At 38.2% G+C, this 10,000-nt stretch overlaps 1 protein-coding gene across 2 annotated transcripts in view; it reads left to right on the plus strand.

The window, feature by feature from the left end:
- Positions 1-4,003: 4,003 nt before the first annotated feature.
- LOC106578044 (tumor necrosis factor ligand superfamily member 10) overlaps positions 4,004-10,000 on the plus strand; it is a 51,372-nt gene continuing 45,375 nt past the window's right edge. The window contains exon 1 of one of the 2 annotated variants that reach the window (XM_014156599.2): positions 4,004-4,472. In XM_014156599.2, coding sequence (XP_014012074.1) covers positions 4,245-4,472 — 228 coding nt within the window. In that variant the 5' untranslated portion in view covers positions 4,004-4,244. The remainder of the gene's footprint in view (positions 4,473-10,000) is intronic. The other variant, XM_014156598.2, reaches the window with a different exon arrangement.

The raw sequence follows: 10,000 nt of genomic DNA on the forward strand, positions 1-10,000 counted from the left end.
ACCATATACACACTATATACACACTCACGAGACTATATAAACACTCTATATACGCACAAAATACACACTCAATACACTATATACACACTCACTAGACTATATATACACACCATACACACTATATACACACTCACTAGACTATATATACACACTATATACACACTCACTAGACTATATACACACCATATACACACTATATACACACTATATACACACTCACTATACTATATACACACACTATATACACACCATATACACACTCACTAGACTATATACACACCATATACACACTATATACACACTATACACACTCACTAGACTATATACACACTATAAACACACTATACACACTCACTAGACTATATACACACTATAAACACACTATACACACTCACTAGACTATATACACACTATAAACACACTATACACACTCACTAGAGTATATACACACTATATACACACTATATACACACTCACTAGACTATATACACACTATAAACACACTATACACACTCACTAGACTATATACACACTATAAACACACTATACACACTCACTAGACAATATAAACACTCTACATACACACTCACTAGACTATATATACACACCATACACACACTCACTAGACTATATACACACCATACACACACTCACTAGACATTATATACACCATATACACACTATATACACACTCACTAGACTATATACACACTATATACACACTCACTAGACTATATACACACCATGCACACACCATATACACACTCACTAGACTATATACACACTATATACACACTCACTAGACAATATATACACCATATACACACTATATACACACTCACTAGACTATATGCACACTATATACACACTCACTAGACTATATACACACTATATACACACTCACTAGACTATATACACACTATATACACACTCACTAGACTATATATACACCATATACACACTATATACACACTCACTAGACTATATACACACTATATACACACTCACTAGACTATATACACCCTATATACACACTCACTAGACTATATACACACTATATACACACTCACTAGACTATATACACACTTCATACACACTCACTAGACAATATAAAAACTCTACATACACACTCACCAGACTATTTATACACACTCACTAGACTATATATAAATACTCACTAGACTATATACACACACTAGACTATATGTACACACCATATACACACTCACTTGACTAAATGCACACTCACTAGACTATACAGTTGAAGTCAGAAGTTTACATACACCACAATTCCTCACATTTAATCCTAGTAAAAATTCCCTGTCTTAGGTCAGTTACGATCACCACTTTATTTTAAGAATGTGAAATGTCAGAATAATAGTAGAGAGAATTATTTATTTCAGCTTTTATTTCTTTCATCACATTTCCAGTGAGTCAGAAACTTACATACACTCAATTAGTATTTGGTAGCATTGCCTTTAAATTGCTTAACTTGGGTCAAACCTTTTGGGTAGCCTTCCACAACCTTCCCACAATAAGTTGAGTGAATTTTGGCCCATTCCTCCTGACAGAGCTGGTGTAACTGAGTCAGGTTTGTAGGCCTCCTTGCTTGCACACGCTTTTTCAGTTCTGCCCACAAATTTTCTATAGGATTGAGGTCAGGGCTTTGTGATGGCTACTCCAATACCTTGACTTTGTTGTCCTGCCATTTTGCCACAACTTTGGAAGTTGGCTTGGGGTCATTGTCCATTTGGAAGACCCATTTGCGACCAAGCTTTAACTTCCTGACTGATGTCTTGAGATGTTGCTTCAATATATCCACATCATTTCCCACCCTCATGATGCCATCTATTTTATGAAGTGCACCAGTCCCTCCTGCTGCAAAGCACCTCCACAACATGATGCTGCCACTCTCATGCTTCACGGACGGGATGGTGTTCTTCGGCTTGCAAGCCTCCCCATTTTTCCTCCAAACATAATGATGGTCATTATGGCCAAACACTTCTATTTTTGTTTCATCAGACCAGAGGACATTCCTCCAAAAAGTACGATCTTTGTCCCCATGTGCAGTTGCAAACCGTAGTCTGGCTTTTTCCTGGCGGTTTTGGAGCAGTGGCTTCTTTCTTGCTGAGCGGCCTTTCAGGTTATGTTGATATAGGACTCGTTTTACTGTGGATATAGATACTTTTGTACCTGTTTTATCCAGCATCTTCACAAGGTCCTTTGCTGTTGTTCTGGGATTGATTTGCACTTTTTACACCAAAGTACGTTCATCTCTAGGAGACAGAACCTGTCTGATTCCTGAGCAGTATGACGGCTACGTGGTCCCATGGTGTTTATACTTGCGTACTATTGTTTGTACAGATGAACGTGATACCTTCAGGCATTTGGAAATTGCTCCCAAGGATGAACCAGACTTGTGGAGGTCTACATTTTTCTTTCTGAGGTCTTGGCTGATTTCTTTTGATTTTCCCATGATGTCAAGCACAGAGGCACTGAGTTTGAAGGTAGCCCTTGAAATACATCCACAGGTACACCTCCAATTGACTCAAATGATGTCAATTAGCCTATCAGGAGCTTCTAAAGCCATAACATACATTTCTGGAATTGTCCAAGCTGTTTAAAGGCACAGTCAACTTAGTGTATGTAAACTTCTGACCCACTGGAATTGCGATACAGTGAATTATAAGTAAAATAATCTGTAGGTATGTCACGGTTTTCGTAAGGATTGGACCAAAACGCAGCGGGAATATCTATACTCATCTTCTTTTTATTTTGAAGTAGGAGAAACAACTAAATACGTATAGAAAAAAGATCAAAACGAAACAGTCCTGTCAGGTGCAACAAACACTAAACAAGGAACAACTACCCACAAAATCCCACAGAAAAACACCCCTCTTAAATAGGACCTTCAATTAGAAGCAACGAGGAGCAGCTGCTTCCAATTGAAGGTCAACCCCATTAACTAAACATAGAAATAGAAAGACTAGAACGAACATAGAAATATACTAACATAGAACATTAACCACAAACCCCGAAACACATAAAACAAACACCCCTCTTACATAAGAACATAGCCTAACAAACCCCGAAACACTCTAAACAAACACCCCCCTGCCACGTCCTGACCAAACTACAATAACAAATAACCCCTTTACTGGTCAGGACGTGACAAGGTAAACAATTGTTGGAAAACTTGCTTGTGTCATGCACAAAGTAGATGTCCTCACCGACTTGCTAAAACTATAGTTTGTTAACAAGAAATTTGTGGAGTGGTTGAAAAACGAGTTTTAATGACTCCATCCTAAGTGTATGTAAACTTCCGACTTCAACTGTATTTACACCACTAAAAGCAGTCACTTCTCTGTTCCCATCTTTCTGCATCTTTATCAGTCCTTTCAAATGCAACTTTATATCTTCATTAAGAGTTGACGTGTTTGTGATGGAAGATGTTTTACTGTAAATGTTTCCTTTTAGTTTTACATGACCTAAACGGATCATCTTGGCTGATAAATCCATTTTAGATGAACACTTTTAAATGACCATAGGTGAAAAAAGATCCCCATGCATTTCAAATGCATTTTCCCACCTGCTAACAATAATATATAAGCTTTTGTCAAGGGGGTGGCGTGTAATGTTTTCTGGAAAGTTCAAATATTTAATCAAGGCAAGTTTTCCAAATGAAGAACTGGCTAAATATTTGTCCTCCCTAGTCCATTCTGTTCAGAGCACTGGCATGACTCTCTCTCGCTCTCTCTCAATTTGAGAAAATATAAGGGTTTTATTGGCATGTGAAACATATGTTAACATTGCCAAAGCAAGTGAAGTAGATAATAAACAAAAGTGAGGTAAACAACACAAATTTACAGTAAACATTACACTCACAGAAGTTCCAAAAGAATGAAGATATTTTAAATCTCTATCTCGCTCTCTTCGTCAGTCTGCACTCTGCACTTTCTCTGCCCCTCTCTCTTTCGCTCTCTCTCTCTCTCTCTGGAACGTGGCTTGCCCCAGACAACTTTCTTTCTCAACTCGCCTTGCACAGCAGTCATCGTGCCAAAGAGGAAGGAATAGGAGTTTTTACTTTCTCCTCCCACTCAAAACTGAATGGAAGTACTCTTTCGGAATCGGAATAGCAGGAGACACACTCATTTAGCTTAGGCATTGATTTAATTTACCCGTCCGGTCAGCGACTTCTTTGTTGTGTTTTTTTTTAAGGATACTCATGCGTCGGGAATGCCACCATGGCCACGCCGAACAGTCTTCAGCAGCAGCAGCAGGATTACTTCAGAAGCGTCAGCAGCGAATCCACCACGTATATGATGGTCCCGGCCACGGCGGCAGCGGCAAACACGCGACGCGATGCCGCGCCGTCCAAGATGTGGGTCGCTATGGTGGTGATTGTGGTGGTCGTTCTACAGATTGCCTCTACCACAGGTCTGTTCGTCTACCTGAATATGTCGATATCACAGGTAAGGAGTTTGTTTTTGTTCAGGGGATTGGGCAATGAAGGAAACGGGATGAAGGGAGAGGACTGTTTTCTTGGCCGCAGACAGTTGGTTTTGCCACGGACAGACATTTACATGCAACACAAACTTCTGGAACAAGGTTTCTTGATGAAATTTGTTGACGATATTCCAGCCCTGTGTGGATGAATTTTACAGTGTCAGGAAATGGTGTGACCTATGGATTTTGCTTGTGCATACATTACCCAAAATGTGATATGGTTAAATGTCTCTCTAGCTACAGTGGCCAAACATGTTATTTGTGTTAGATTATTTATAGACAAATCACGTATACCCTAACAGTTTAAGGTCGCCAATTCATAACCACAGTTTAACAGAAAAACTTTTGCAGCAAAAGTATAGTTTGTAATCTGGATAATATAGGTTTTAAAAGGTAGGCTAAATGCAATTTTGCGCAACACGAGTTTGATCTAAATAGCTATATGCTAACTATAACCCAGAGTTCGGGTTCCAATGACCAACACCATTTAACCATTATACATAACACAAACACCAACACCATTTAACCATTATACATAACACAAACACCAACAGCATTTAACCATTATACATAACACAAACACCAACACCATTTAACCATTATACATAACACAAACACCATTTAACCATTATACATAACACAAAGACCAACACCATTTAACCATTATACATAACACAAACACCAACACCATTTAACCATTATACATAACACAATGACCAACACCATTTAACCATTATACATAACACAAACACCAACACCATTTAACCATTATACATAACACAATGACCAACACCATTTAACCATTATACATAACACAAACACCAACACCATTTAACCATTATACATAACACCAACACCATTTAACCATTATACATAACACCAACACCATTTAACCATTATACATAACACAAACACCAACACCATTTAACCATTATACATAACACCAACACCATTTAACCATTATACATAACACCAACACCATTTAACCATTATACATAACACAAACACCAACACCATTTAACCATTATACATAACACAAAGTAATGAACATGGTAATAACATTTAACCATTATACATAACACAAACACCAACACCATTTAACCATCATACATAACACAAAGTAATGAACATGGTAATAACATTTAACCATTATACATAACACAAACACCAACACCATTTAACCATTATACATAACACAAAGTAATGAACATGGTAATAACATTTAACCAGATGATATAACATATTGATTGCAACAGAGTAAACCTTATATCCATATCATGCTGATACAGACATGCCTTTATAATGTAGTCTAATCTAACTGATGATGGAAGGTGATGGGTGTGCTGGCAGAGAGAACGGAGGGAGTGAGAGACAGAGAATGAGAGACAGAGACAGATGGACAAAAAAAAGACAGACAGAGAGAAAGCGAAAGATAGAGACAGATGGACAGACAGAAAGACAGACAGAAAGAGAGAGAGAGAGATAGAGACAGATATAAACAGAGCGAGAGAGAGAGAGAGTGACTGACAGATAGATAGAAATACTAAGTCATTATGGATGAATTATGGTACGAAACCGAAACTTGCTGCTTGTTATTATGTATAATAGCTATAATTGTGTTAAATAAGATATTATCAAGTTTGACAATAAGTCCTTCAATATGAACATTCAGGCCCGTTCTTCAGTTTCATCCAAACTACTAAGGTGGCCGAGATCCACCTTGTTTGTAGCCTACAAAGAGACATACAAGTGAGAGGGAAAGGAAGGGAATGTGATTTCACCTTTTACTGAAAAATATGTTTGTTTTCTATGATTGTCTTTTACTTTTCTTGTATTGATGTGAATATTGATGTGTATAGTGATGTGTATAGTGATGTGTATATAGATGTGTATAGTGTATATAGATGTGTATATTGATGTGAATATTGATGTGTATAGTGTATATAGATGTGTATAGTGTATATAGATGAGTATATTGATGTGAATATTGATGTGAATATAGATGTGTATATTGATGTGTATATTGATGTGTATAGTGTATATTGATGTGTATATTGATGTGTATATTGATGTGTATATTGATGTGTATAGTGTATATAGATGTGAATATTGATGTGTATAGTGTATATAGATGTGAATATTGATGTGTATAGTGTATATAGATGTGTATAGTGTATATAAATGTGAATATTGATGTGTATAGGGATGTGAATATTGATATGTATATTGATGTGTATATAGATGTGAATATTGATGTGTATATTGTGTATTGATGTGTATAGTGTATATTGATGTGTATATTGCTGTGTATTGTGATGTGTATATTGTATAATTGATATGTATATTGAGGTGTATATTGATGTGTATAGTGTATATTGATGTGTCTATTGATGTGTACATTGATGTGTATATTGATGTGTATAGTGCATATTGATGTGTATAGTGAATATTGATGTGTATATTGATGTGTATAGTGTGTATTTATATGTTTGATGTGTATACAGGGCTAATCTGTGAAAGGGACCTTAGTCTCAGCATGACATAAAGGTTAAACAAAAACATAAAATGGAATGGCTGTTGGTTCAATGGAGACTCCCTCTGTTGCTGTTATTGCTGCTCCCACAGGACTCAGGACCATAGGATAGGAATCAATGAATAAAACGGCCTCCTTCTTTCTCTGGTCAGGAGGACTCACTGCCATGCAGCACTCAGGGAAAGCTGAGCATTCTATTACGTTGTTCTTGTATTCTATTACATTGTTTTTGCATTCTATTACATTGTTCTTGCATTCTATTACATTGTTCTTGCATTCTATTACATTGTTATTGTTTTCTATTACATTGTTCTTGTATTCTATTATATTGTTCTTGTATTCAATTACATTGTTCTTGTATTCTATTACATTGTTCTTGTATTCTATTACAATTTTATTGTATTCTATTACATTGTTCTTGTATTCTATTACATTTCCATTCTGTTAACATGGTACTGATTAATTTTACTCCATCAACAACTGTTGATCAGGTGTTCGTACTTGGCTTATTGACTACAGTAGTTTATCGTAATCACATAACAAGCAGCAAGCTTATGTTTCAAGTCCCTGATGAGTTTCTAGTTCACAGAGAATCAGCTATTGTCCTGTCAGATATTAACTTTATGATATGAGGTCGATCTGCTAGTCTGTGCTGTACTTTGATTGATTGCTGTAATCTGCTTGGCTCAGACTTCAGAGTTCCTTGGAATGTGCCGTACATGCAACATCATCAGACCTCCAATCTAACCAGCCTGTCTACAGTAAATATGGAATACAGGTCAGGCAAATGTATACACAATAAGTTGGGAGTTGGGAGATAGCGAGGGTTGTAGATAACAGGTAGAGAAAGGTTGGTGTAGGGCTAAGAGGTTTTACTGGCGTCTGTTTGAGAGGTAGCCCACATAGAGGTTTTACTGGTGTCTGTTTGAGAGGTAGCCCACATAGAGGTTTTACTGGCGTCTGTTTGAGAGGTAGCCCACATAGAGGTTTTCCTGGTGTCTGTTTGAGAGGTAGCCCACATAGAGGTTTTACTGGTGTCTGTTTGAGAGGTAGCCCACATAGAGGTTTTACTGGTGTCTGTTTGAGAGGTAGCCCACATAGAGGTTTTACTGGTGTCTGTTTGAGAGGTAGCCCACATAGAGGTTTTACTGGCGTCTGTTTGAGAGGTAGCCCACATAGAGGTTTTACTGGTGTCTGTTTGAGAGGTAGCCCACATAGAGGTTTTACTGGCGTCTGTTTGAGAGGTAGCCCACATAGAGGTTTTCCTGGCGTCTGTTTGAGAGGTAGCCCACATAGAGGTTTTACTGGTGTCTGTTTGAGAGGTAGCCCACATAGAGGTTTTCCTGGCGTCTGTTTGAGAGGTAGCCCACATAGAGGTTTTCCTGGCGTCTGTTTGAGAGGTAGGGCTTTCCTGGTGCGGACTGGCCATTTGGCATTTCGGGCAAATTCCAGGTGGGCTGGTCCATTTTTAGCACACTGGGCCTATCTAACTTGTTGTTGTTGCATAAAATGATCATTGTCTGGCTAATAATGGGGGGCCTTGAGGAAAAAAATGGGCCAGTGTGTTAGAATTGGGCCGGTGTGTTAGAATTGGGCCAGTGTGTTAGAATTGCGCCAGTGTGTTAGAATTGCGCCAGTGTGTTCAAATCAAATCAAATCAAAGTTTATTTGTCACATTGCGCCGAGTACTTACAGTGAAATGCTTACTTACAGGCTCTAACCAATAGTGCGAACCTGTAAGTAAGCATTTCACTGTAAGGTCTACACCTGTTGTACTCGGCGCAATGTGACAAATAAACTTTGATTTGATTTGATTTGAACACACTGGCGCAATTAGAATTGTTAGAAGTGGGCCAGTGTGTTAGAAATGCCAGGGCCGATTTCTGGGCCCAGTCTGGTCCTGCATTCCGTTCTGGTCCCAGTCACTTTCAAATAACATATTATAGCTTTTCATGTGGGAAGTTGTTTTAGGGAAGCATAGAGGAAGGAGTGATTGGCCTAAATGTGTTCAAGGTTTGTCAGAGAGAGAGAGAGAGAAATAACACAGTGTGCCATCACAGCAGCAAGATTTGTGACCTGTTGCCACAAGAAAAGGTCAACCAGTGAAGAACAAACACCATTGTAAATACAACCCATATTTATGTTTATTAATTTTCCCTTTTATACTTTAACCATTTGTACATCGTTACAACACTGTATATACACATAATATGACATTTGTAATGTTTTTATTCTTTTGGAACTTCTGTGAGTGTAATGTTTACTGTTCATTTTTATTGTTTATTTCACTTTTGTATATTATCTACCTCACTTGCTTTGGCAATGTTAACATATGTTTCCCATGCCAATAAAGCCCCTTGAATTGCATTGAGAGAGAGAGAGAGAGAGAGAGAGAGAGAGAGAGGAAAGTAAGTCAAGTCAACATGCGAGTCAATCAACAAGTATGTTAACCAACAAGTATGTTAACCAACAAGTATGTCAACTCCTGTATATAAGTCAAGTCAACAGATTATGTTCATGCCCTCGGTGGTTGTTGAGAGAGAGAGAGAGAGAGAGAGAGAAAAAGAGGGGAAGAGACAGAGAGAGAGAGAGAGAGAGAGAGAGAGAGAGAGAAGAGAAAGAGGGGAAGAGACACAGAGAGAGAAAGAGAGAGAGAGAGAGAGACAGAGGGGAAGAGACAGAGAGAGAGAGAGAGAGAGAGAGAGAGAGAGAAGAGAAAGAGGGGAAGAGACAGAGAGAGAGAGAGAGAGAGAGAGAAGAGAAAGAGGGGAAGAGACAGAGAGAGAGAGAGAGAGAGAAGAGAAAGAGGGGAAGAGACACAGAGAGAGAAAGTAAAGAGTGTATTTTCTGTACAGTCAGTAACTCAAATCAACATGCGAGTCAGTCAGCGAGTCAGTCAGCGAGTCAGTCAGCGAGTCAGCTAACTCCAGTCAGCAGAACATGTCCGTGCTGTGCTGGTTT

This window comes from Salmo salar, chromosome ssa18, assembly GCF_905237065.1.
Source record: "Salmo salar chromosome ssa18, Ssal_v3.1, whole genome shotgun sequence".
Lineage (NCBI taxonomy): Eukaryota > Metazoa > Chordata > Actinopteri > Salmoniformes > Salmonidae > Salmo > Salmo salar.